We start from the raw sequence: 27,392 nt of genomic DNA, 5'->3' as shown, positions 1-27,392 counted from the left end.
TTTAGACTGGAATTAACATCATGCAAAAAAGTATTCCACAAAAGATTTCTAACATAGCCTCATTTCAGGAGTCAATTTTTCCTCCATTAATACCACTCTAGGGAATTCTACAATTGGGAAATAAGCATATGAAACTTATCCCCCATGTCCATTCAAATGAAAATTCTGAAAATCGATGATCCAATTTAACTTCTTAAGAAGTTAAAGAAAGAAGAGTGAATAAAAATTTAAGAAGTAGAAAAACCAAGAGTGAACTATAATGTAAACTATGGACTTTGGGGGATAATAATGTGTCAATGTTGGTGTATCAGTTCTAACAAATGTACCACTTTGGTGGAGGATGCTGATAACGGGAGAGGCTATGCATGGGTGGGTGCAGTGGGAAAATGGGAAATCTCTCTATATTCCCCTCAAGTTTGCTGTGTACCTAAAATTACTCTAAAAACAATCTTACAAAAATAATTTTTAATATATTGGAGAAAAGTGTTTTAAAAAATTTAAGCAGCCAGGCAAAATTTGAAGTGTGGTAATTCAATGTGTTGTCTTCACATGAGCAAGTTAGCTATTCTTAAGATATTCTTTGTATGAAATATCACATCTGAATATGTAAGGATATCCTAGTGTAAGTGAAGTTTTCCACTTTCTAACAAATTTTTTTAATGGAAAAGCAGATATGAAAAGATCTATGTTAACCATTTAGCTCAGTAATGTACAAATCGAACCCATCAACTAAAAACTCAAAGTTGAAAAAAGTACATGGAAGGAAAAATGATAGAAAATAATGAAAAAGAAAAAAAAATACCAGAGAAAAGATCAACAAGGCAAAGTTTATTCTTTGAAAAGACTAATAAAATTGATATACACCTGGCGAAGTAGATCAAAAATGAAATGAGAAAGCAAAAATTACTACATATCATAAAGAATTTCAAAAGATAAAAGATTATCATAAGCAATTTTGTGTCAATATATTTGAAAATTTAAATTAATGAATTTATAGGAAACACAATTTATCAAAAGAAGTATAGAAACAAAAAACTGAATAACCCTATAACTATTTTTAAAAATTGAACCCATCATTAAAAATCTTCCCACAAAGACAATTCCAGGATAGGTATCTTTATCATTGAACTATACCAAATATTAATACCAAATTTATTAATGGCTATTTAATGCCCATTTATATAGAAATATTTCCAGAAAATTATATAAGAAGAAATAACTCCAAATTGGTCAGCATAATCTTGACACCAAATCTGAGAAAGGAATTTCAGGAAAGAAAGACTATAGATCAAGTTTGCAAAAATCCTAAATATTAGCAAATCAAATGAAGCTATATGTAAAAAAAGAGTACCACACTTTGGCCAAATTGTGTTTACTTCAGCCATGAAAGCTTGATTCTGTATTTCAAAACCAGGCAATATAACTCACCACATTAACAGAATAACAGACAAAATATAGGATCATGAATAGATTCAGAAAATATATAAAGCACTTGATACGATTCCACATCACTTATGATTAAATCTGTATCAAAAATTAGGAACAGAGGAGAATATTTCTTTTTAGGAGAAAGAACAGCTGCAAAAAAAACCTATAGCATAAATCGTATCAAATGGTAAACCTAAAGGCTTTCCCTCAAAACAAGGATGAGAAAAGGATTCCTCATCACCTCTTTGGTTCCCAACACCATACTAAAGTGTCTAGTTAGTGTAGTAGGAATAGGAAATAGAAGCATGAACATCAAAAAGTATTTACCAACATGTTTTAGACATGAAGAAAATTCAAAAGTATTTACAAATTATTGGAATAAATAAGGTTACACAAGGTTTCTGGATACGAGGTCAACAGAAGTCAATTTATCTACATAAATATATAAAAAAATAAAAATTTAAATACTACTTATAATAGCAAAATCAAATAGGGATAAATTTAATAAAAGATGTGCAGAACTTTTACATAGAATGCCATAAAATATTTTTAAGAGAAATGTAAAAACCCAGATAGAGGGATGCACTATATTCATGAAGAATCAGTGTTGCCAATACGTTCTTTCTCCTCACATTCATTTATAGATTCAATGTAGTCCCAATCAAATCCCAGTAGATAATTTGTGGAAGTTGACAAACCAATTCTAAGATATATATGGAACTTATGTCACCTATAGTTGGATAAAAAAACAAGAATGCAAAATTGTTAAGGAAAAACAATAATCTTAGCTCTTGAAGCAAAATATCAGTGCATAGTGCTCCTCGGGGCCCCCTTTCCCCTTGGAGATAGTCCCTAATCTTTTTTCAAGCTCCCTACAGATAAGGAACATTCCATTGCATTTACCTACATATAGCACCAAACATCCAGAACAGTGTCTACAATAGCTCCTCGGAAAAGTTGTAGAATGCCTGGAAATTGTCTGTCAGTTGGCCCTGGAATTGGGAAAATAGTGAGTGGTGGAAGGACTCAGAGGTGGCACAAGCAAACCGTCTTAGCAATGTTACTGGGGTTCTCGGTCCAGACCTGGCTACCAATGTATTGCTACCAACTCTAAACTCTTTTTAACATTATATACATTTAAAGTCACTACTATGAAAACACATAGCTTCCTAATAACTCAACAAGTGTATTAATGTAATATGGGTTGTTAGAAATTTTGGCTGGATATACTAATTGGAAAATAGTTTTGGTATCTTTTCTGGATTTCCTCAACATTAGCCTTTGTTATAGTATAAATTCTTTGTTTCACTAGCCTGACTTTTCTTCTCCCAACTTATATAAATATAAATATTTATATTTATCTATTTATAGATGTACCTGTATGTGCTTAGATAAAGGTTGGATAGGTAGTGATAGTGGATAAAAAATTGAAGGGGCAGATGTCTTGACTGGTCTATAGCTTGGTGAGAAAGGAAACTGGCAGAGAACTGAACACTCTATTATAGTACAAAAAAGTGTTCTTATGGTCACATAATCACTCCACAATTCCATATTTATTGAATTCCTAAAATCTGCAAATTAATGTTCTAGGTACTGCCAGTACAATAATGAACACGTCAGATAGGATCCCTGCTCTCATGGAGCTTACATTCTAATGTGAAGACAAATATTAAGCGAACTACACAATTGTTTTGTGACAGTTGTGATGAGTATTACTGAAGTATATGTGCTATTGAAGCATATGAAATATATGAAGAAAGGAAGTATATAACTAGGGGGTCAAAGAGAAGGGTGTTTGAACTGATTTTTAAAGTAAAAAGACTTAATTGATGATGATGGGGAGTGGGAGCAGCATAATTGCAGGATATTACATGAAACAGCTGAGTGAGGCTTGTTGGTAGGAAGGAATATAGCATGTTCAAAAATGGAAAAGATCAGCATGACTGGTGTATACTGAACAAGGACAGTGGCCTTGGATAGGACTGGTATGGTAGACAGGGGCAAAAAGCACACAGGGACTTGCAGGCTGTGTTAATAATTTTGTTCTTTATCCTAGAAATGTCAGGATGCCTTAAAAGGGTCTTAAGCACCCACTCCAATGTAGGAAGCAGGTTGGTATTGCAGAAAAAGTTTTGCTCGGACAATTAGACCTAGAGCAAATATTACAGGCCCGTGAGGAAATTATTAACCTCCAGGACTGGCATCCTTGTGTATACATTGTGAGTTTGGGCTAGATGAGCACTTAGTTTCCCTTCAGCTCTAAAATTCTAAGAACGCGTTTGAATATTCAAAGTCAAAACATCAGTTACAGATCAGTTAGTTGACTTGTCTTCCCATCTCTAGAAATTGAACACCTTTTAGATCCAGTTAACAGTCCTGATTTAATCTACCTAAGGGTGACAGGGCTGAAGTCTGATGATCTCAAAGAAGGCTGGGGAGTCTTAAGATGGGAAGAGGGGAAGAAGATCGTGACCAGAGGCAAGGTAAGTATAATCTACGCTTATGAGGATTACTGAAATAGCAGAAGAGGGCAAGGTGGAAAAACTGAGCTCACTTAGATGATTCAACTTAAAGGCAGCTAGTCAAGAGGAAAGAAGCGGGGTTTACCAGCAAGCCCCCTCCTCATCAGTAGCCCCGCATCCCCTCAACCTCCCCCCTCCCCATCATTCTGGCAGTCATAATGGACATCTCCTCGAGCTTATGTAATATGTTATGCAAAGACAGTTTCAAGCAACCCAATTCCTTGAGATCTGCCCAAATGAAACCCTTTCTATTTAAAAAAAAAAAGCCTACGAGAGTGTGTGTTTGGGGGAGGAAGAGGTAGAAGGAACTATAGTTCCAAAGTGTTCATGTTCTATAGGACCTTGAGGTCACCAATACAGCACACTCCTAATTTTACAGATGGGAAAACAGATCCTAATCTTACAGATGGGAAAAAAGAACGCGTCGAGGCGAGGTGACCTTCCCCCAGGTGACACTAGTGGGAGAGCCGAGCCACAGTCCGGGGGTCCTCCCGCGACCCTCGGTGGACTCCTGGTGTCCCTTTACCTGTGAAGCCGCAGCCCTCTTCCTGGCCGGGAGGAGCGTACAGGAGGCCGGACCCGGGGCGGCCTCTGCCTGCCTCACCGCCTGGGGCTCTCCTCCCTTTTCGGGGCCGCCCCCTTGCTCTCCCTCTTCTTCCCCCTGGGGTGCCGGGCCGGACAGCCGGTGCAGGGTGGGCACGGCGCCCGCCACGAGCCTCAGGCGCTGCGAGAAGCGCAGATTCTTCTGGATAACTGAAGACACGTCAAAACAGGCCGGAGCGAAGTGGTCCGAGCAGATGACAGAGCGGTCGTTGCCCCCGTACCAGTCGGCGCGGCGGCCCCGCACGAAGCGGTCCCACAGCAGCCGCACGGCCCGGTCCTTGGGGAAGCGGAACAGCGACTTCCCGGACTTGGTGGTGTTGCCGCAGTGGGCGGCCACGCAGCGGGCCGGCATGGTGGCGGCCTCCGCCTCGGCACGCCCGCGCCTTCCCAGCCGGGGCGACGCGGGCCCCCTTCGCCTGCCCGCGCGGCGCAGGGCCACCGGAAGTACCGGGCTCGGGCGCCACAGAAGAGTCCGCGGTGCCTGGAGGTCGGCCTCTGCCGGCTCGCGCCGGTCCTCCCCCGAGAGCAGGTGGCCACGGGCAGAGGGATCCAAATTTCGCGCGGGCCGAGCCGAGGTGGGCCGGAAAGAGGAACGGACCGGAAGTGGTGGTTGCCACGGCTACCTAGGTGGCCGGCCTCCTCCCCGCCTCCTCCTCTCCACACTCCCGCTCTGTTTGTAAGACGCCTGGAAAGTAGGACGAGGAAGTGGGGACGCAGTGGGCCCCCACGAACATCACCAGAGGTTCTACCGACCGGGTTGGCCAGTCGGTTTAGGAGAGGACCAGACCGGAAATGGTCGTCTCCATGGTAACCTATGAGCGGGTTGCCTGGGAGATGACCCCTTTCGGTCTCTGAGTCTCCGCTGTAGCGTCGCTTCTAAGGCAGATCTAACAGATCCTGGACTGTCTCCTGCCATGATTCCCGGGAAATACCGCTCTGTTTCTGGCCGGGCTGCGAACAACGTAGGTTGGGTCTCCTACTTTCCCCTTCTTCCCATTCGTATCGTTCTTTCTGACGGGCGTCTTTGTCCTAGGTGATGGGCTGTATTATTGGGATCAGGACCGCTGAATCTCCTCAAGCTATTGTCTGACCGAGGCTTGGGATTCGTGGACTGGACCAAGGCTCTTGGAGGGTATTTGATATAGAATGATGGGCATTCAAAGTCTTGTCCAGGTTCTTGGTTTCCCAGAAGGTGGAGCTGGTCTGCTGTGAAAGGCTACGATTCATTTTATAACCAGTCAACCCCCAGCCCTTTTTTTAATTAAGAAAGATAATTATTATTAATAGGCACTCCCACCTCCTTTACCTGTCCCATTGAGATATTTACTTAGACCTGAAATGGCAAGTGTCAAAAACCTAAAGTGCTAAGGTAGAGGGTTAAATCGCCGCAGACATTTTGGAAAATAAATCGCAGTGAAACCTTTTAATTCTCAGTCCTGATTTTATTGTTTTCAGCAAATCCTCAGAACACGATCATTTTAGCACAAACAAAAAACAAGCGTTCTATTTTATACTAAGTTTGTGTTATGTCTTTATCTGTACTGGTTTGGGGATGAATATGTGTGTGTTTGGGGGTATTTAAGTTAAGAGCATATTTGATGCTTTAATTTTTACATTGCAGGTGAACTGTGGGCTTCATCTGGTTATTCAGACATCATCGCTTCCTGAAAAAAGCAAAGTAAGATTTAAGCAGATTTGTACTTAAATTGAAGATGAATTCTTTTATAATCTACACAAATAGCATGATTTAAAGAGCGGAACTAAAACTAATTTTTATTTTCTGCCCACATAAAGTCAAAAAGCCTCTTTTAAAAACTGGTTGTTATTTCACCAATTACAAGATGTGAGTTTTCCTTTCTTTTCTTTTAAATGTTTATTTATTTTGAGAGAGAGAGAGAGAGAGAGCATGCACAGGGAGAAGCATAGAGAGAGGGGGAGAGAGAGAATCCCGAGCAGGCACCACACTCGGCACAGACCCCTAAGCAGGGCTCGATCTCACGACTGAGAGATCATAACCTGAGTGGAAATTAAGAGTCCATCACCTAACCAAATGAGCCACCCAGGAGCCCTGAGGTTTTTTTTTTTTTCCTTTTCTTTTTACATTTAAAAATTTCTTAAATTAGGATTCTTCTTAAAATTCATGGCACATCATAGTTTAATTGGGAAAGTTTTTTCTTTCTTAGTAGTGGGTAAAATGATGGTATGTCTTACTACCAATGGCATCTTATAATGAATAAAAATGCGATAATTTAGGGGGATACATCTCCACATTCCATTTAAAATCAGGGGAGAAAATAATACATTAGCAGTGGAAATATATTAGGCTTCATGCTATTTAGAAGTTAAGATACGAACCTAAGATTCTTTTTTCCCCTAATTTGTGCACAGTATTTCTGGCGTTTCCATTACGTCTAGCTTTAGATTTGATACACCTGTTTTTCTTTCCCTCCTGTCTCACCTCAGCATTCAAACATATTTACCTACCTCCCACACTGTCTCAAGACATAAAACAATTTTTCCCCGTTTGACCAAGTTGGATACCTCCAACCATCGCAATTCAGATTTTTCCTAAAAAATTGTTCAATAGATGTCACTGGGAGAACTGTAAAGTGAAGGACAGTTTACAAATAACAGCATGAGGAGGGTAGGGAGGATCAATGGGAGGACAGACATTATTTGTCAAGGAGGCAGTAGTTGATGACATTATTATATGAAAATAAACACTGGGAAAATCGATCATTTGATCATCTTAGATAAATAGCAGTTAGATAGCTTAATTGAAAATTATTTATATTGAAATATAAATTGAAAATATTTTTCAATTCAATTGAAATAAAATTGAAAATTTATTATAATTGGACATAATGAATTCCCTCCAAAGTTTTACTAGTTGATTTCACTGGACAAATCCTGTTCTATCATTAGAATGTACTTCTAGGAACTGTGTGCCTCATCCAAATTCTCTTCAAACCATTTGCTCCCTCTAGGGTAGACATATGTTCTGAGAAAATACCTTTAACTCATATACTTCATAAAGTTAGAATACAAATGCTATTATAATGTTTATAGTATGTATGAATCAGAAGCATCATAGTTTTTAAGATATGTATTTAGGGTTTTTTCTGTGACTAATCATGAGAGGTTGTTTTGATTTTGTTTTTCTCAGTTCTGCCAAATAATTTAAAATCAATTTAGAGAAAAACCTTCTTAGAAGGTTTAGATATACAATTTCATTATAATTGAACATAAAAGAATTGTGATGATAAAAACATAGTGATTTTTTTGCCAACAGAATTTAGTTTCTGTTGTATGTTTTTTGCTTTTGTTTTCTAGAAAATAATTCTTTTAATCATTGTAGTTTTGGTGAGGGTATGGAGGAATTGCAGGTGGTTTGGAACGTGTTTTCATTTGACCTCATGAAATCGACTCTGTTTGTGTGCGTGTGTGTGTGTGTGTGTGTGTGGTAAGAAACACATAACATAAAATTTACCATTGTAGCCATTTTAAGTATTTAATACCATTTTAAGTATTTAATACCATTTACCACTAAATGGTATTAAATACATCCACAAGGTTGTATATCCATCATCATTATGTAGTTCTAGAACTTTTTGTCACCCAGAAGGGAGTCCCCTGTACCCATTAAGCAATCACTCCCCATTCCTTCTTCCCACCCGCTTTGAAAGCTACAAATCTGTTTCCTGTCTCTGCAGATTTTCTTATTATTAGTACTTAATAGATGGAATCATACATGATGTACCATTTTGCGTCTGGCTTCTTTCACTTAACGTGTTTTCAGGGTTCATCTCTGCTGTGGCGTGTATCAGTATTGTATGTAATTTTATAATTATCTTCAATCCTTACTGTGAAATTCTTCCCAAAATATGTGTTTTAGGTTGAATTCAAGCTAAATAAAGAAACACCATCATTCCCTGGTCGACTCTTACAACATGACCTTGAAAGAAACTACTCAAGTAGGCAAGGTAGAGATCAGCTATGGTTTATCTTCTTCGGGTAACATTGCTTAATAAGTTTAACTACTTAAATCCAAATAGACTTGAATGAAAAATGAAATGGTTCATTAACCAATGGTTAATTAATCAAATTGGTTTTGTATTTACTTAGATACGAATTGGTTTTATATACACAGCATACTAGATTATTTCCAATACAGAAAAAGCAGTTATATTGTTGTTTGGGGTGAGCTATGTACAACATAATGGGAAAGAATCTTCCAAATACTGTATTAGAACTAGGAAAAATGGCTAATCAATGGGGGTAAGAGTATGGGAACACAGATTTTAGGAAATAAGGAGAGAGTGGAAAGAGTGACAAATCACGAATAGAAAAGAAAATCTCTTTCTTTCCCTTACTAGTGCATATAATTATGGATATTTTATATCAAAGGCCTTAAACTTTAGTGTGTATCCCCCAAGATTTTGTTAGAAAGGCAGGTTCCTAATACTCCCCTTCCTTTCTTCCTCTTCCCCATTCTGATTTTGTGGGTCTTGGGTGGGATTTGGAAATGTGCATTTTAATGTCTTGAGTGATTCTGATGGATATGGCTTGTAGACCACGCTTTGAAAAACACTGCCTTATATGATCTGGTCATATTTCTGAAATGTATTTTTCAGTTCAAGGAGAAATTTCCTTTAGTACATTTGAGTTGTTAGTTGGTTGCTGACAACTGCGAGCCATCTGTAATGGGCTAGCTTGAAGCACTACAGAATCCTTGTATACGGAACCACCCCCACCTTCTAGGAGTTTGTATGAGAGTGTTGATCAGTATAGGCACGTCTAGACTGTTCATCTCATTACTATATGAGCATGTGGTCGTTTTGAATATTTAATTAGTTTTCATTTTTTGTTTTGTGGCTGCAGGACCTTCTTGGGCCTGTCTCATCTGACATAGGACTTTTCTCTTTCCTATATCCTACAGTCTTGTCTTGGCCATGCTAGACATGGGATCAACCTAACTGCAGTCCCACACTGCAGGAAGCATCTGTCTTTGCCTCTTTTGTTCAGTTCAGTACATGTCTATTGAGTATGTACCATGTGTTCGACAATGTGTTAGGCACAGAGTTACAGACGTGAACCTGAAAATTCTCAAGTAGGATTTTCTATGTTTGCATGGTGAATTTCCTTCATATTTTTGCTAATAATATCTTCAATTTGTTTTCTATATCAGGAGTCAAACTTACATACTTCTCCCGAGCTACTCTTGAGTTAGAAGAGTAAGTTGATATGCAGATTTCTGGATGACTGACCAGGTTAAATTTATTTAAGTGGTAAGGTGTTACTAGATATTAGTAATGGGAAAATAGTGTGGAACACTGAATTTTGTGAACCTACCAGAAGAATAAAGTTTTATACATAAGTGATGACTCATAAGATACAAAATTCTCTAGGGAAAAATAAAACTTTTTTTTCATTGAAGGATTTTATTCAAAATCATTCTCTGGAACAGGCTACTCATTTGTACCCAGTTGTTTCTAAATGTGCCTCCTCCATAGTTCTAGGCAGTTTCATGCAAAGAAGGCTACATGGCGTGTAGCTGTTTTCTCGACTTTTGTACTCACCATTCTACCTGCAAAGGCATAAAACTTTGGAGAAATTATAAGTAGCACTTTATCAGAAAGTTTGGGAATCTTTATCGAATAAACTGCATCTTGATACGCAATCATTATAATTAATTTCACTCCATTTCTTATTTTTCTCTATTTTTTCAAAATTAATTAAATGTATATGGTAGCCTGCCAGCATAAATTAATCAATGATACTCTCAGTCTAAAGGAAAGAAGCTCAATTTTTTATTTGAGCCAGTAAGTCTAAAACTTGGTATGTAATTTCTTTTGGGCTTTTTGGAATAGTATTAAGAGTTGATACCTGTATCCTTGAGATTTTGTAAGAGCCATATATTCCGGGGATACAATAAAATCCCAGTTAGCCAGAGTTTAGTTTGTTAGATCCCTTAAGTAAGAGTTCTAAAATATGTATAGAGAGAGGAAAAGGCAGTGCTTCAGTCTTAAGATCATAATAAATCAGTGGAAAATCTAGAATCAGAATCTCAAAGATAAGGCTGAGTGGACACACATATCTGACCATGTACTGTATCACTCATCCATGTGTTTTTTTCCATCCATCCACTTACCCATCCACTTCCCCATCCATTGATCGGTCTAGGGTACAGTGCAGTAAAGATTCTCACTGAATATAGGCCTTTATTGAAAGAATGCTCAGCACTTTTATACCAAAATACAAGATTTTGATTTTCTTTTTTTTTTTTTTTTAACAGAAATAGTATATACTACCCTCGATCTTAGCCAAAAGGCCGAGAACCGATCACAGAAATAGTATATACAAGACAGATTTCCAGTTAACTCTTAGTAAATTGGAAAATCAGTTAATTTACAGATTGCTTACCGAATTTAGATGTGGCCAAGAATATAAAGAGTGTAAAATGAGGTCTGTGTCCCAAAGAGTTTATAAATTTAATTGGGAAAACAAGGGCTTCATATATGGTCAATTAAATAGTGACATAGGAAATAATAACAGGAAATGTTTACTTAAAATGTTGTCACATAGTAATGTGGTTTATATGTAGGGTGAAACATCCCACAAAGATATATGGATGTTTGATCCACAAATATATGTGCATTTATGTGGGTATTTATATATCCACATAAATATGTGTATGTTTCAGTCATAGTTGGTTTCCAGTCATTCAGAGGATCTTGTTTGTGGGTTTTACGGCCTTTCTCCTAATCATTCTCATTCTATGCTGTTTATTGTAAGATATGTATCTTATCTCTATGTATATCACACTGATCATGATAGTAAGCTCATCATGGGGATTAGGATTATGACTTCTGCATATAATAGGAGCTGAAAAGTGTGAGGATAAAACTCCTTTGTTCACTAAGCATGACTGAAATTACCCTTTGATTATTTCCTCTATACCTCAGGTCTTTTGAAGTTTAAATCTGCCTCTTAAACTGAGGATTGGTTTGAAACCTTAACAAAATAATTTTAAAAATCTAACTCTAATGCTAACAAGAAAAATCAAGTTTGTCCATTGTTTGGAGTTTTACCTTTATAATCTTTAGCTGACCAGTTACACCTTAATCAGTTAATTCTGAGACTAATTTTTGTTTGTTTTTGTTTTTTTTAACCATCTGAATTTTGATTTCCACATCAGTTTACTGAATCACGGTTGCTTTCCTATTCTGCTAGGAGCCGAATCCTATCCCAAGACCGGTTCGTTGGCGAACATGATGTCAGTTCTGAATGCGTATACTCTAGAACCTCATTATTAGCTATAGTGATGTTTTGTAGAAGTTAGAAAAGTGGAGTATCAGCACTGATTATTTTGTGCAAGAAGCTAGCTGTGTGATACTTCGGTTTATACCTTGCAGACCTATGGAAGCCAGCAGATACCATTGCTTTACAGCTTTTTAATACTATCTATGTGGAACTTGATTTTAATTTGCCATCATATTATCTGATGGTCTCCCCAAAAGTATGTTAGCTTTCTAGATTTGGTTTTATGATTTTATCTTGTTGGTCCGTTTGAGCAGAATTCTGTGGTAACCGTAGTTTCCTTTTTACTGCTTATTGCTCCCTCCAGCATCAATTGCTGCCTTCAGGAATGTTGTCTTTATAGGAGAAAATACAGTAGATTTCTTCTGGTGTTCAAACTTTCTCCTTTAGCCCATTACTCAAATCCTACCTCGTCTCTGGAACTCCCCAGCATCTTTTCCTGACCATTCTGCATTATTCTGGGTCTTTAGAATATATCCTAACATCCACCTCCCCCCAAACCCGTTTGTAGCCATCTTCTTAAGTGAAAAATAATTGTCACATTTATGTGTGATTATATAAGAGATACCATTTTTATCCTGCATTTTGTGTATAGTTTGTTAACTTCATATGTGTTTGGCCATTAGGTTGCAAGCTACTCGCTGGCAGTCAGGTTAATAGGACCGCAGCCTATTCACCCTATAAGAGTGTCATACCCTGTGGACCCTAACTACAATTGTACAGCATTTATCCACATCCACTGGTCTCTGCAGTATTTTCAACTAATAGTAGCTGAACGTACACAGAAAAAGTGACGATGCCAGCTTTACATTTGCTCTCCCAGACTACTTTCTCTGTATTTCCAGTAGCAAAGTCATGTATTGTGTAGCTTTGTGACCAACTTTTTGATATTTTGAAGGAGATGGAAGAGTAATAAGCCCTTCGCCTCGTAATAAATCATCATGCATCTCGTCCACAACAAACGTGACAGATCTATGTGGGCTGGAAATGAAAACTACCATGAGCTCCTTATCAGCATTTGGAGATTCTTCCTTTCAGACACCTTCAAAGTCCAGAACCCGGCAGGGCTGTCATAGTGCTGGCCCAAACGTATCTGGTAATGAGGGACCGCCATGTCAGTTATAAGAGAGTTAAATTTTAGTACGAGGAGTCAGCCTTATAAAGGGGTAAAGATAACACTAGAGTTGTTCTGTACTCTCAGCCAATCTCTAGGGTGAGGGAAAAATGATTTGGTCTATACAGAACGTATATGCAGAATACATAGTTGAGGTTTGAGGAGGAAAGAAACAAACTCAAATGTGATAATTTTAAATGTGGAGAGCTATGGAAACTGTACTTTCCAGAAAAGATATTTGTAGGTGCCAAAGTTCTCCAAATATAAGATAACTTCAGTCTTGAGATTTTAAAGGTTTTTCTTAATCAAGTAATTTGTGTATCGTTTTCAATAGGTGATCATATTAATCTGGCGAGCTCATCAATGCCATCATTTCCCATTCTCCAACGTTCTTCCGAAGAGAAAATTCTTTACTCAGACAGGTTGACCCTAGAAAGGTGAGGACAATTTATTTTATTTTATTTTATTTATTTTTACCAGATAATACATAAGCCTGGTACAAGTTTGGAAAAGTACAAGTCTCTCTCCCTTCTCCTGTTCTCTAGCTCTTCAGTTCTCCCACGTACGTATAAAACTTACCACTTTTTTATTTATCTTTCCAGGGGTGTGGGGAGGGATTTTATAGCTATATAATGTAACAGAGCTTACCTATATCCTGAAAGAGTAGTACGGTAATTCTGGAGTATGACATTGATAAAAATGGATTTTAGGATGGAAAAACTTTATCACATGGTCCTCATATGGGCCCTTAGGGCCCTATCCAGTTACCTCACTGGTCTTACCTCCTCCTAATCTCTCCTTCATTCACTCTGCCACATTTACACCTACCTCCTTGCTGCCCCTTGAATACACCAAGCATGCTTACACCTAGGGCATTTGCACTTGATGTTCCTTCTGCCTGGAATGTAGGCTCACTCCCTCACCTCCTTCAGGTCTTCACTCAAATGTTATCATGCTGGGGACGACCTTCCCCGGCCACCCTGTCTAAAGCTACTATCCCTTCCACCCTGCTACTCCCCAGCCCCCTTCTCTGCTTTATTCTTCTTCTTAGTCCTTATCACTTTCTAACATTAAATATTTTACTTATCAAGTTTATTGTCCATCTCCTCTTACTGGAATATAAGCTCCACAAACACTGGGAGTTTTGTTCAGTTCTGTATCCCCAGCCCCTAGAACAGAGCCTGAGGAAAAATAGACTAAAAAACGTTGGAATGCGTGAATATATTTAGGATTTGATCCCTAGCTTTAAGTCTAGGAAGCCCTCTGCAATAGAATGGTGGATGAAGCACCCATACCCTACCTTAGTGCTATGAGCAGCCTAGAGGAGCCATCTCTGCCTCGCATACCTTTAGTTTAGCGGTGCGTTTCCAAGAGCAAACTGGTAAGCAGACTTCTGACGCTGGCAGTGCCTGACAGTAAATTGTCATGGACCATTTGTGTGTCTGGTTGGGAGAAAGCTCTCTGGAGGGCTGTTGTATTGTAGGCAGAGCACCACTTGAGGGCACTAATTCTCGTGCCAGGTTGGCAGTATTGCTGGGTTTTGTGATCTAACGCCGTGTAATGTTTGTAACTCTTCTGATACCATTTTAACGTTTTGAGGGATCTTCTGGAAATTTTTATCTCCGTCTTTACAAGCCCAGCCAGGAATAGTACCTCAGCCCTGCAGTTGCGTGGGCCTTGATACTAACAGGAGCCAGTGTTTGTGAGGCTGAGAGATAACAGGTCAGGCACTTGCGTGGTAGCTTGTGGTGGTTCAGGCAGTTGTGAAGATGGTCCTTGTATCATGGGCATCTGGGGGGAAGAAGCCGGCTGGTCAGGTGGAGACTTGCTTACCAGGGAAAGGCAGGACCAAGGAGTCGGTTCGGTTTCAAAGGCTGGGTGTGAAATGGCAGGATTGCAAAATGCCATAAGCTCAAGCATAATTTGATCAGTACCAGGGTGTGACCAAGAAAGTGGGGCTAGCAGCAAGAGCCTTAGGGATCATTATTTGAGAGCCAGGGGTAGTGGCCATGGTTTCCAAAGGCAGATCTTCCTCACTGCAGCTTCTGAGCCAGGAGACTGAGGGGTCAAGAGGAGAATGTAGCCCGAGAAGAAATGCTTGGAGAGCTAGGCTCTGGCTGTCCTGGGAGTTAGGGTAGGCCAGGAGCACCAGGAAGGCAGCCTTCCAGCACCAAGCAGGAAACACAGAGGCAAAAGTACAGTCCAGTAAACACCTGGTATGGGGCAGGAGGTGTAGCAACTGGGCGATTTTGTAGGCAGGATGACCCCCGCGGAGAGCACTGCCTTTTTATGTGTGTGTGTTTGCTTGGTTTGCTGGATGGCAGGGACTTAGGGGGTTAAGGGGTGGACGCGTGAGCCTTGGATCTGGGATTTAGTCACTGGATTTGGAATCTGAGAAAGTGACTTTATTTTAAGCTACAATAGTTTATGTAAGAGGGAGGTCCGAGATTATTTATTTTCTTTTCTCAGTAAAGACTGACTCAAAACTTGGATGAACTAGAAGCTGGGGGTATTGGTAAGTTTAATTAAGAGAAACAGACGAAGTCCGGAGCAGGAAAAAATGAGACAATATAAGTTTTTTGCTAAGTGAATAAAGATATACATTTTAAACTAGAATATTTGTAATTTATTAATTTATAACTGATAAAACACGGAGCAAATTAGTATATTTGAATGCATGAAATGAATTCAAAATACTAAGCATACGTGAAAAGAATTCAACTATTATCTGTTATGTTTTACTTTTCTTCTATTTTAAACTGATTTTTTCAGGGTCTGTATTTTTAAACATCATATCTTTTTTGTTTAATTTTTTTTATGTTTATTTGATTTTTAAGAGAGAGAGCGCGCGCGCGCTCACGCGTGTGTGTGTGTGTGTGTGTGTGTGTGTGTGTGTGTGTACGCGTGTGGGGGAGGGGCAGAGACCAAGGGAGACACAGGATCCAAAACAGGCTCCAGGCTCTGAGCTGTCAGCACACAGCAAATGGGGGGCTCAAACTCACAAACCGTGAGATCATGACCTGAGCCGAAGTCCCATGCTTAACCGACTGAGCCACTTACTTAGGGGCCCCTAAGCATCATATCTTTGTTGGCCATTAGCATTCAGTCATTTCCTTGTGCTAATCACTCTGTTTTCTCTAAATGAGGTTGGTTCTGATCACTTCCACAGTTTTACTCATGCTTGATTTATTTTCTTTAGAGATTCTATTGACTTGATTTTTACTGAAAGGAAATAGTTCTAATAAGTCTCCCCATTAGAGTTGTTCACATGCTGGTCGATAGAGCCACATTTTCCTTGAACACTGTTGAAAATCTCAGAGTAGAATCCCTCCTATCTGCCATATGTTTCGCCAGTAGAATTCTTAAAGGGCCCTGCACATATTTACTTCACATGTAATATATGATAGCTTTTTGCATAATAGAGACTGAGTCTTTCAGATACAGCTAAAGGCATATATTAGTAAAGGTTCCATCGTGTCCTTTAGCATTCTAAATGTTCTGCAAAGTCTAGAGTTAATGTTGAATGTGTAATCATATTTTTAAAATCTAAGTTTCTGAGGACTACTTTTCCATGCATGGATTTCAGGATGAAACTGTTTCCATCAGGTGAACTGTAGACGGCCGAATTTCTTCCTCTTCCCAAGATGTCATTCAGCTCTAGAGTCAGTGATTCTGTGAGACACCTGTATATATGTGTTTTGTTTTTGTTTTTGTTTTTTTTCCTGATGACTTAGTTGCCTGGGAGGTCTTTGTATCAGTGGATTCACATCAAGGTCATTTCTCTGGTTATGTGACGTGGCTCTTTGAATCATCTCAACTTTCACCACAGAAGGCAATTACATTGAGTGTTTTCTGATGTTAAGTCCATTTTATGTGAAATAATCGATATTGGAGATTTTTTTAAATATAATGAGAGCTTAGACTTAATTTTGATAACTGCCTTTGGCAAAGTACATTGTCTTTTAATAGAAATGATTTACAATAGTTCCTGGAGGCAAGAAGTGGTTGTATTTACCTTTTTCTCCTGGCAGCATGGGAGCACAAAGATACTATTAATAACATTCTTAAGAGGAGGCAGATTGTCACATTGAAACCTTATTTACTTTCAAAAATGTTTTCTAGGCAAAAGCTGACTGTGTGTCCTATCATTGATGGAGAAGAACACCTTCGTTTGTTGAACTTTCAACACAATTTTATAACTCGGATCCAAAATATTTCTAATCTACAGAGGCTAATATTCTTGGATTTATATGATAATCAAATTGAAGAAATCAGTGGGCTTTCTACTCTGAGATCCCTCCGTGTCCTCCTGCTGGGAAAAAACAGGTAATCTTTGTAGAGCATATTTGTTTATTTACTTAGGGCTAATGTTGAGTCTCCTGGTGTTCAGATAACGTGTCAGAATTGAATAATACTTAAGAAACTAATAGGCTAAAATTTGGAAAGAGTATTTGCATGGATTAAGATTCAGTCATAATTTGTCTTATGAGATTCAGTCTAACAGCCAAACCAAATAATATTTATTGAATGCATATTTTATTATTTCCATTGCTTTCCAGTGCCATATCTTATATGGAAGTGAATAGCAAACTTTGGCCTTAACTTTATGTTTTCATGGGCTATATTATGTAAACATGAGTAGTCACTTCAGGCTTATGTGTTTCACTTGTAATTCTCAGTGCTTGACTGAGGGTAGATATTTGATATTTCGTGCTTGTCAAATTACTGATTGATTCTTTTTTGGTTGGTGTTTTCAGTATGTATTTAATATATCCTTTATAAACTTCCCCAGTTCCTTTAAACATTTTTTTCTTTATTTTTTTGAGAGAGAGAGAGACAGACAGAGCATGAGCTTGGGAGGAGCAGAGAGAGAGGCAGACACAGGATCCAAAGTAGACTCCAGGCTCCAAGCTGTCAGCAAGGAGCCTGACACAGGGCTCGAACCCACAAGCCGCGAGATCATGACCTGAGCTGAAGTCCGAAGCTCAACGACTGAGCCATCCAGGTGCCCCGCCCCAGGTCCTTTTATAAGGCTCTATTGTGTAGTGCAGTTACACAATTTCTGACTAATTTCCTTGAGATTTGTCCATGATTTTCTCTCCATTCTGTTTTACTAGTTTTTGCAATGCCTGCAAAGAAGGGCTGTTTAGCAAACCCCAAAATGATTTTTGTATTATCAAATAATGAATTTTAAATACAGCATTATATCCAAGCTTGGTTCCCCTCCCTTCTTCCTTCCCCCCCCCCCCCCCCCCCGCCCACAGCATGGATCTTGAATTACCTCTTTATTCTCACTGGCTGGTGGTAATAGTAAGGTGCTTTTTCCAAGATCATGTCCCAGAATTCTAGGCTCTTGTCTCTTCTCTGTGGTTTCTGTCTCTGTCTCTGTCTCTCTCTTTTTTTAATATATATATATATATTTTAAGTTTATTCATTTATTTTGTCAGAGAGAGACATGGGAGGGGCAGAGAGAATCCCAAGCAGGCTCTGCACCGTCAGCAGGGCCAGACGCAGCGCTCAGTCTCACGAACTGTGAGATCATGACCTGAGCCGAAACCAAACGTCAGATGCTTAACTGACTGAGCCACCCAGGTGCCCCTTTTCTCTGTGGTTTCTCGAAGGTGCCCACCAATGTAGTTTATCGCCTATACTTGGTTCAAGCGTCAAACTGAGCATTATGGTAGCTGGACGGAATTTGGGGAAATTATAGAAGCATGGAGTATTAGAGCTTGAAGTGACCTCAGAGATCAACTTTCTCATTTCACAGATGAAGAAATGGAGATGTAAAATGACTTTTGCAAGGTTGGATATGTAGAAACTGTACACAGTAAGAGTATGCCAGCAGAGTAGTTTACCGGGTAAAGTAAGAAGTCAACTTTTCACACATATAAGGCATTCTCTTCTACGTGCTCCCTGTTCGCTCTCCCAGAGATTTCTTAACTACTTTCTGAGCCTTGGAGTTATTGATCTGTTTGTGTAGCTTCTATTTATTCTTTAGTAGCATTGCCTTTGGGCTCTTCCTTCAGTCCCGGGGTAAGGTGCTTCATAGTGACATTTTTAATTTCCTTTGCTAGTTTTATTTATTTTTATTTTTAAAAAATTTTTAATGTGCATTTATTTTTGAGAGAGAGAGAGAGTGTGTGTGAGCAGGGGAGGGGCAGAGAGAGAGGGAGACACAGAATCCGAAGCCTGATGTGGGGCTTGAACCTGTGAACCACGAGATCAGGACCTGAGCCAAAGTCAGACGCTTAACTGACTGAGCCACCCAGGTGTCCCTCCTTTGCTAGTTTTAAACATAAATTCTAAGAGCAGCTCCTGGGTCCCAATGTTTTAAATCCTCTCTCAGTCTACTTTTTTTTTTTTTTTCCTGCTTCTACTTTGCAGCTTCTCTGGCTTCTCAGAAATAAACTTTTAAGTTTTTAAAAAATAATTTATGCCTTGGAGACACCAGTCCCATCTGGCCTTCTGACCTTTTCAGAGGTCACTTTGCTGTTCTAAGTCTAAGGGACCTAACGCCCTTTTCTAGGTCCTTATCTTGGTCAATCAAGTAAAAGCAATCTAATGCACTCTCCTCTTTCTACTCCCATCTTTTTGTTTTGTTTGCGTTTGGTCCTGTTTTACTTTATTTTTCACATAGAGAAAATAGCTGTGAAACAGTTTTAGAGCTGCTAGGGTTCTCAAATAAAAAAGAAAGTCAGAAAGACAACTTTTCACATTCTCCCAAAATGCATATTTCTGAAGTATCAGAACAACCCAAATCTTTCAGGTGTTCTCGGGCCAGCAGACTTTGTCACAGCAAGAGGCCTGTGAGCCTTGAAGATGCAAATCTATCCTGAGGCAGTACAGGAACAAATCTGGCTGAGGGATGCTGGAGTGGGGATGAGCTTACCCTGGCTCCTCAGGTTTGTCTTGGGTGTATTGTTGCCCCCTCCTGGGCGAGAGTCCAGAAAGTTTTCTCCCTCTCACTTTGCAAAGCACTGCACCATGTTTTAGTTCAAGACAGTGGAACCAGGTGTTAAAATCCAGGGCAACCACATTCCTCTAAGTTCAAGCAACTGCGACAAAGATTTCTGCTGAAATGTACTGAGAGTCTGTATGTGAAATTTACATTGCTTCGGAAGGAACCCCCTACTGCTCTGCTACTGAAGTTCTTGCCGTCTTGACTCCTCTGCTTTCTATATTCCTATTTATCTTTGTGAGATTCTGGTGCCCTCAGATCACAGGCTAATGGATAGAACTTCTATGCCCTTTTGTCTGATCACCCAGGACTATAGATCTAAAACTCTCAGCCAGGCCCTGGGATTCCATATTCCTTTCCTATTGATTCCTTGAAGGTCTCCACTTAAGGATTTGTCTTTGACTCCTAAAAAGCCTAGCCTTCATAGAGATTCTATAGTGTAGTCCTTACGCAGGCATCATAACGTAGCCTGCAGAGATGGGCTGTGATGTACCCCTCGTGGTGTGCAGCTGAGGTGATGGGTGGGGCTTGTCTTTTTCCAGTTTCAGTTCATTTAGTAGGAGAACTTCTTTTAAAAAATCTTTCAGGTCATATTGAGAATTGGCTAGAATTCTGCAAATTTCACATATCGGTATCTAATCTGACCAGTGATCTCCTGGTCAACTGATGCCTTAATATGCCTCTGAATTCATTTTGATTGGATCTGTTTTTAGGTAATTTCAGGTGCTGGGGGTAGGGAAAGAATCTATGACAAAGGCAGTTCTGAAGACAAGACAGCAAGATGTTTGGTTGGTCTTGGGTTTCACTGACAGCGACTTGCCTGCTTTTTTCCCTAATCACTGGGGCAGTCCAAATCGGAAGTGAGAGTCGCAAAGCCACCGTGTGTCAAAGCTTAAAGAAAGCTGGAAGTCACAACATATAGGAACTGTTTTACTCGACAGCTTAACGGTATGTGAGGCCCTGGTGGAATTCTATGGGACGAATTGACTGTGCACGAAGCTTTCTGAGATTGAAGTACCTTAAAACTGCCCAGGGTTTCTGATAAATACAGAAACAGAACACATGGATCCTCCAAATCAGAACTTCAGGCTGAGACAGCCTCCATCCCTTGTGTATCATTTTCAAAATGTTAAACATATAATTCCCAGACAAATAGTAGTTACAGGCCAAAGTTTTAATTAACTCAATAACGAGGGAACTAGTAGGATGACAAAGCTGACTCAAAAGGAGGATAAGAGAAACTGATGCATAGTCAATGAGAAATAAAAAGTGCCAGAATATGATTAAGTTATGAAACAGGCCCATGTCCTACAGAGCAGTGAAGTCATCACCCTGTGGGTTATTTTTTCTAACAGACGAAAATAAATTACATTCCTACCTGGCAAAAATCAGCATCATAGCTTAAATCCGTTTTCTGTGAGTTAGTACATAACTTTGCAGAGTTGGGGCTCTAATCAGTAGTAAATGGGTGACCCTTAGGTACGCTTGTTCCCAGTGCTCTGATATGACATTGAAGGGACATGAGGTCATTCCTTTGCCTTATTTCCACGTTTTGGTAATCTACACTGAGAAGCACTCCTACTCTACCTACCTGATCACAGTTTTATAAAATTGGTTTTTATGCTAGTGTTTTTCACTTGAATATATTTTATTATTTACATCTTTCCAGGTCATTAAACATTCTTTGAAAAAACATTTGTTTTGAAAATATATCTTTAAGAGCTGCATAATGTATAGTTATGTAGACAGATGTGTAATAGTTAATATTTTCCCTGTTAGACACTTATATTGTGTCCTTTTTTTTTTTTTGCTATGATAATGCTGTGATAAATATCCTTATCCATAAATCTTTGTATGCCTCTCTGATTATATCCTTAGAATACGCTTTAGTATTTTCTAAGTAGGTGAGTTCATTCTCATGAAACTCATTCGAGAGAAGAGTTGAGATTTGATGTGGAAGGTCTGTATTTTAAGATCACATTCTCAAGATGTGATCTCTAGACGAGCAGCATTAGCACCACCCAAGAACATGTCAGAAATGTGAATGTTTGGACCCTATCTCAGAAACTCTGGAGGTGGGGCCCAGCAATCTATATTTTAGCAAGCCCGGCAGATGAATCTGATACAGAAGTTTGAGAACCACTGTTTTAGGGAATATGGGCTTGGGGGTATAGAACCAGTTGAGTAAAAGACCTCTCTGAAGTTGGATTGCTGTTAGAGAGCATTGCTCTGGGGGCGCCTGGGTGGCTTAGTTGGTGAAGCATCCTACTCTTGATTTTGGCTCAGGTCATGATCTCACGGTTTGGGAGTTCGAGCAGCTCTGTGCGACAGTACGGAGCCTGCTTGGAATTCTTTCGCTCTGCCCCTCCCTTTCTCGCATGTGTGCACACATGCCCTCCCCCCCCCCATATAAATAAATTTTTTAAACTTAAAAAAAAAGAAAGCATCACTCTGTCCTAATCCATATTATCAGGGTATTGTAGTTTTCTCCAACTATTCTAAATATTTCAGGGGCAAAGCAGGCAGAAGACTAATTTTGTTGAAAGTTTTGTCTGTTTTCCTATTTGATAGTGTCAGCATAAGCTTGAGAAACTCCTTTAAAATACTAAAGAAAAATAAGGATAGGAAGAACGAAAGATGGGGGTGTGGCATGTGTGTGTGATAAGGGAGAGAAGGTGAACATAATTGCATTGTGATAGTGCACAGTAGTAGGTGCACTTATCATAGATAAGTTGGATTAAATTGGTTGTGGTGATATAATTCTGGATTTGGCAATGATGTAAGATGACTGAGGTCAAATGGAGATGGAAATTCATGAAGTTTAAATTTGCATTATGTTTACATGGGGACTCATGTGAAAACGTTGGGGTTCTGAGCAGATGGTCCAGAAGGAATTCTTGAGATGTCTTGGGAGCAAAAAGGTGGTTTTATTAAAGCACGGGGACGGGACTCGTGGGCAGAAAGAGCTGTACTGGGATTGTGAGGAGCATACTTTGATTATATACTTTGAAGTTGGGAGGGGGTTAGAGATAGCATAAGTCTGTGAGGAATTTTGGAAGCAAGGTTTCCAGGACCTTGAGGGGACTACCTATTCTTTAGGAAAAGGTCATTTATTACTGTCTAATAAAACCTTAGTCAGGAGACCCTTCATATGTATGTCAGGGGCCATGTGCTTGGAGGATGATTGCTAACATATATGTTGGGGGATAGAGATAAAGGAAGTTTCCAAAGGAGTTTTTATATGTTGAAGGAGACTTATAGGATGCCGGTGTTCGAGATAATGTTAAGCTAAGATTGCCTTTTGCCCTTAGCAAAGTATTAACACCGAGGCAGTTCTGTGCCTAGAGAACAGAACTTTTGCCTTTGTTCCCCACATCGGTGATCAACATATATGAAATTTCAAGGGATGATCCAGGTTCTGGAAACATTTAGCAATGTAGAAATGGTTCTTTGAGGCAGTAGGTAATGACAACAGAAGTGAATAGTGATAGGCAGATGATGGTCAAGATGGATTGTATGAACTTCATTTCTACCCTTTCTTTGCCTCTGCTCCTTTCCCTCTACTGAATTATGGTAGCATGAGAAATTAGTGTCTGTAGTAGGGAAAAATAAAAGGGAAGTGGTTTTTGTTTTATTTTTTTAGAACTGTGTATGGTGCGCTTGGGTGGCTTAGTCAGTTAAGCATCCAACTCTTGATTTTGGCTCAGGTCATGATCTTCCGCTTTGTGAGTTCGAGCCCTGCGTCCAGCTCTGCACCAACAGTGTGGAGCCTGCTTGATATTCTCTCTCTTTCTCTTTCTGTCCTCCCCTGCAGTGTGCACTCTCAGTCTCAAAAATAAATTAACATTTAGGAAAAAAAAAAAAAAAAAGAACTGTCCTGTTGGAGGCAGTTGGACAGATAAGGTGGCAGAAAAGATAGGCATGAGGGAGACAGTGGGTGGCCCTAATCATTAAGGAATATAAGAGGGGGCATTTTAGAGATAAAATGCTGTGTTTTTTCCTTTATAGCAATGTTTTAGCTTTTCACAGATGGCAAATCAAAAATTCCAAATATTCACTAACTGAGCAGGTCCAAACTTACATGGCATCTAATTTATCTCTGCAATAAACAATCCTATTATGGATACCCTTGTACATAAACCTCATCCATTTAGTTAGTATATGTTTATTTATTCATTAAACAAATATATATTGGGTTCCTACTCAGTGCCAGCCCGTTTGGAGCGTTGGGGATATAGTAGAGAATATGTCAAAGTTTCTGCCCTCTTGAAGCTCACATTTTGGTTTGAGGAAGGAGATCATAAGAAAGTAAACAAATAATATAATTTTAGGCAAGCATAAATGCAATGAAGTCAATTAAAGCAGGGGAAGGAGAGAATAATGGAGACAGGCAGGGGGAGTGAACCGTGTGAAGTTCTGGGGGAAGAACACTGAGGAAGAAGGAGCATCAAGGGTAAATGCTCCAAGGCGTTTACAGAACGCAGAAATGAACTTGTCAGGTTAGAGCAAGAAAGCCCCTGTGGCCAGAGCAGAGAGCCTGAGCCATGGTAGGAGATAAGGCTGGAGGAAGCAGCCACAAGGGTTAGGGCCTTGAAGACTGAGGTAAGGATTTTAGATCATATTCTGAAGTAAAAAGAGCTGCCTTGAGTAAGTGCATTGTCCTAAAGTTCTTAGAGGTAGAGTTGATTTTTCATAAAGATACGACTTTTAAGCTGTCTTTGGGACTTTCCTCCAGTGGGACTGCATCTTAACATTATAATTAAATCAATGAGAAATATTTTTTTGTTTTATATATACAATTACATATACTCTCTTACTATATACAGATTTATGTAGATAGGTATATCTATCATTGTTTCTATATCTGTCCACTTATCTGTAGAAAGAATAAATTTAAAATGAGTTATGCAGGGCGCCTGGGTGGCTTAGTCTGTTGTCAGTGGACATGATCTCGTGGTTCTTGAGTTTGAGCCCCGGGTGGGGCTCTGTGCTGACAGCTTCGAGCCTGGAGCCCTGTTTTGGTTTCTGTGTCCCCGACTCTCTGCCCCTCTCCCACTTATGCTTGTTTTGTCTCTGTCTCTCAAATAAATAAATAAATGTTAAAAAAAAATTTTAATAAAAATAAGTAACGCTCTAGCATGTTTTGATTTACGATAAATGCATCCCTATTTCTACTCTGCTTATTTTGATTTTCAGAATCAAGAAAATCTCAAATCTGGAGAACCTTAAAAGCTTAGATGTCTTGGACCTTCATGGAAATCAGGTATTGTAAAACCCTTTCGTTTTTTTCTTTTCTGAAGAAAAGTCTAGGAAATTAGGTATTATAAAAATTTTAACAATGATACTTGTGTTGAATTTTTCAAGACTACTGATTCACTGAAATTTCTAAGGTATTAAGCCTATTTGTATAAGTTATGGTAATTCCATGGCAGTAAATGGCAGTTGAAACTTATAAAATATTCAGAATCCTTATATTTATGACAGTTTTTTCTTATTTATTTATTTATTTATTTATTTATTTTTAAATTTTATTTTAGAGAGAGAGTAGGGGGAGAGGGGCAGAGGGAGAGAAAGAGAGAATCCAAAACAGGCTTCTTGCTTGGTGTGGAGCCCAACATGGGGCCCAATCCCACCACCTTGGGATCATGATCTGAGCTGAAATCAAGAGGCGGGTGCTCAACCGACTGAGCCACTCAGGCACCCCAGTCTTTTGTTATTTTTAAAATATATATTATACAACCCTAGCCCAACAACTAGAAGATTACTAATGATCTTCTTCTACTTAGGTATTCCTCCTTTATTCTGAGGTCACCACTCTTCAGGATTTCACATTTATCATTCCCTTGCAGATTTTTAAAGTTGGTTTTATCACATATATGTGTGTCTAAATAATATCTTGTTTAGTAGTATTGTGTTGTAATTTTGAAAAGGTATCATACTCTATATTGGCATCTAGTATTTGCTTTTTGCATACAACATTGGCTTACTGAGATTAATCTATTTTGATTTATGAAGCTATAGTTTACTCCTTTTTGCTGTTGTGAGTTCCATGGAATGATTACATGAAAACTATTTTCTCCGGTTTATTATTGGTAGACGTTTGGGTTTTTTCCTTTTGTTTGTTTCCTTTTGGGAATAGCGCTTCTGTGAACATTCTTGTACGTGTTTCTTCCATGTGCCATATGTAGTCTAGGGTATATATCTAGGAATGAAACTGACAGATCAGAGATTATCTAATGTCTAACTTCAAAAGATAATATCAAATTGTTTCCCAAAGTGGTTGTAGCAGTTTATACTCCCACCAGTAATGCATAATCAATCCTGTCACTTCACGTTCTTTTCAACATTTGGAATTGTCATACTTTTTTTATGACTCAAGGATTTATGAAGTCATACATGCAAAACATACTGCTAATTGCATTAGCAAAAGGTCAATGTGAAAACACCCCACAATTCTGTAACTGTCAGTGTAGAAAATTTTGTTCTGGGGGTCGAAAGGTCCAACCTTGTATTCTTGCCAGTGGGTAAGTTGTACAGAACTTCATTAGCACGAACACAGGCTTCCAGAACCTCACAGACGTATAGGAACATGGTTAGGCAGAGCAACAGGAAGCATGTGTCCAAGGGGGTGAGGCAAAGAGGAGGCCCAACATTAGTCAAGGTACAGTGTTGGCCATTTGGCAAGATAGTGATGTTAAGAAAGTTCGTAGTTTAGGATGCCTAAAAATATCAAAAACTGTATAACTGCAACGCGTGATTTTTACACCTAGTTACTACACAACTAAAGAAAGCGCTTATTGGCTTTGAATAAAGTAATAAGTAAACAGGAATGCACTTTTATTAATCTACAAAAAAAATTTCTAATGCATTATCAGGGAGATTTTATAACACAAGGAGGCTTTATTGCTCCTTAAGGGGTTCTGTAAGAAAAGCACTAAGCTAGCAACAATAGGAATGATGAGTTCAAAGATGAATTAAATGCCTGGTTTCAGGACGGATGGGAGGTCTAAGAGTAAGGAAAAGCTTAAAACACTTAGTAATAATACCAACCTTTCTTCATCATTTACTGCATTTGACAAAGATTAGTCTTTTAAAATTTTACCCGTGACACGTTTACTCAGTTTAATTATGATGTGTACAGTGTAATGTAAATTAACCTCCATATTTTGTCAGAATAACTGTCTTCATTCATTGATTGTGTCACGGGCTGCACACACCCCACACTGATGCGGCCACCACTAGAGCACACACTTTGCATCAGAGGGACACAGGAGTAAGAGGGCTGTTCAAAATCTCAGCTGAAGTGAAGACACTAAGGTTTTTTTGGGGTTTTTTTGTTTTTTGTTTTTTAATCTCACTACAAAATCAAAAAGATTGATCCAGGGCATGTGGGTGGCTCAGTCGGTTAAGCATCTGACTTCGGCTCAGGTCATGATCTCACGGTCTG

General features: G+C 39.1%; 2 protein-coding genes across 5 annotated transcripts in view; one reads left to right on the top strand and one right to left on the bottom strand.

Annotated features, from left to right (window-relative positions):
• Positions 1 to 5,058, bottom strand: part of THAP10 (THAP domain containing 10) — a 29,977-nt gene extending 24,919 nt beyond the window's left edge. For all 3 annotated transcript variants that reach the window (XM_042941532.1, XM_042941534.1, XM_042941531.1), the window contains exon 1: positions 4,477 to 5,058. In XM_042941532.1, coding sequence (XP_042797466.1) covers positions 4,477 to 4,905 — 429 coding nt within the window. In that variant the 5' untranslated portion in view covers positions 4,906 to 5,058. The remainder of the gene's footprint in view (positions 1 to 4,476) is intronic.
• Positions 5,059 to 5,150: 92 nt separating this feature from the next.
• LRRC49 (leucine rich repeat containing 49) overlaps positions 5,151 to 27,392 on the top strand; it is a 149,059-nt gene continuing 126,817 nt past the window's right edge. Inside the window, exons 1-7 of one of the 2 annotated variants that reach the window (XM_042941522.1) lie at positions 5,151 to 5,515; positions 6,175 to 6,231; positions 8,449 to 8,536; positions 12,772 to 12,969; positions 13,322 to 13,424; positions 17,110 to 17,313; positions 25,142 to 25,208. In XM_042941522.1, coding sequence (XP_042797456.1) covers positions 5,468 to 5,515; positions 6,175 to 6,231; positions 8,449 to 8,536; positions 12,772 to 12,969; positions 13,322 to 13,424; positions 17,110 to 17,313; positions 25,142 to 25,208 — 765 coding nt within the window. In that variant the 5' untranslated portion in view covers positions 5,151 to 5,467. The remainder of the gene's footprint in view (positions 5,516 to 6,174; positions 6,232 to 8,448; positions 8,537 to 12,771; positions 12,970 to 13,321; positions 13,425 to 17,109; positions 17,314 to 25,141; positions 25,209 to 27,392) is intronic. The other variant, XM_042941525.1, reaches the window with a different exon arrangement.

The sequence above is a fragment of the Panthera leo genome, chromosome B3 (assembly GCF_018350215.1).
Source record: "Panthera leo isolate Ple1 chromosome B3, P.leo_Ple1_pat1.1, whole genome shotgun sequence".
Classification (NCBI taxonomy): Eukaryota; Metazoa; Chordata; class Mammalia; order Carnivora; family Felidae; genus Panthera; species Panthera leo.
This window is presented reverse-complemented; position numbering and strand designations above follow the sequence as displayed.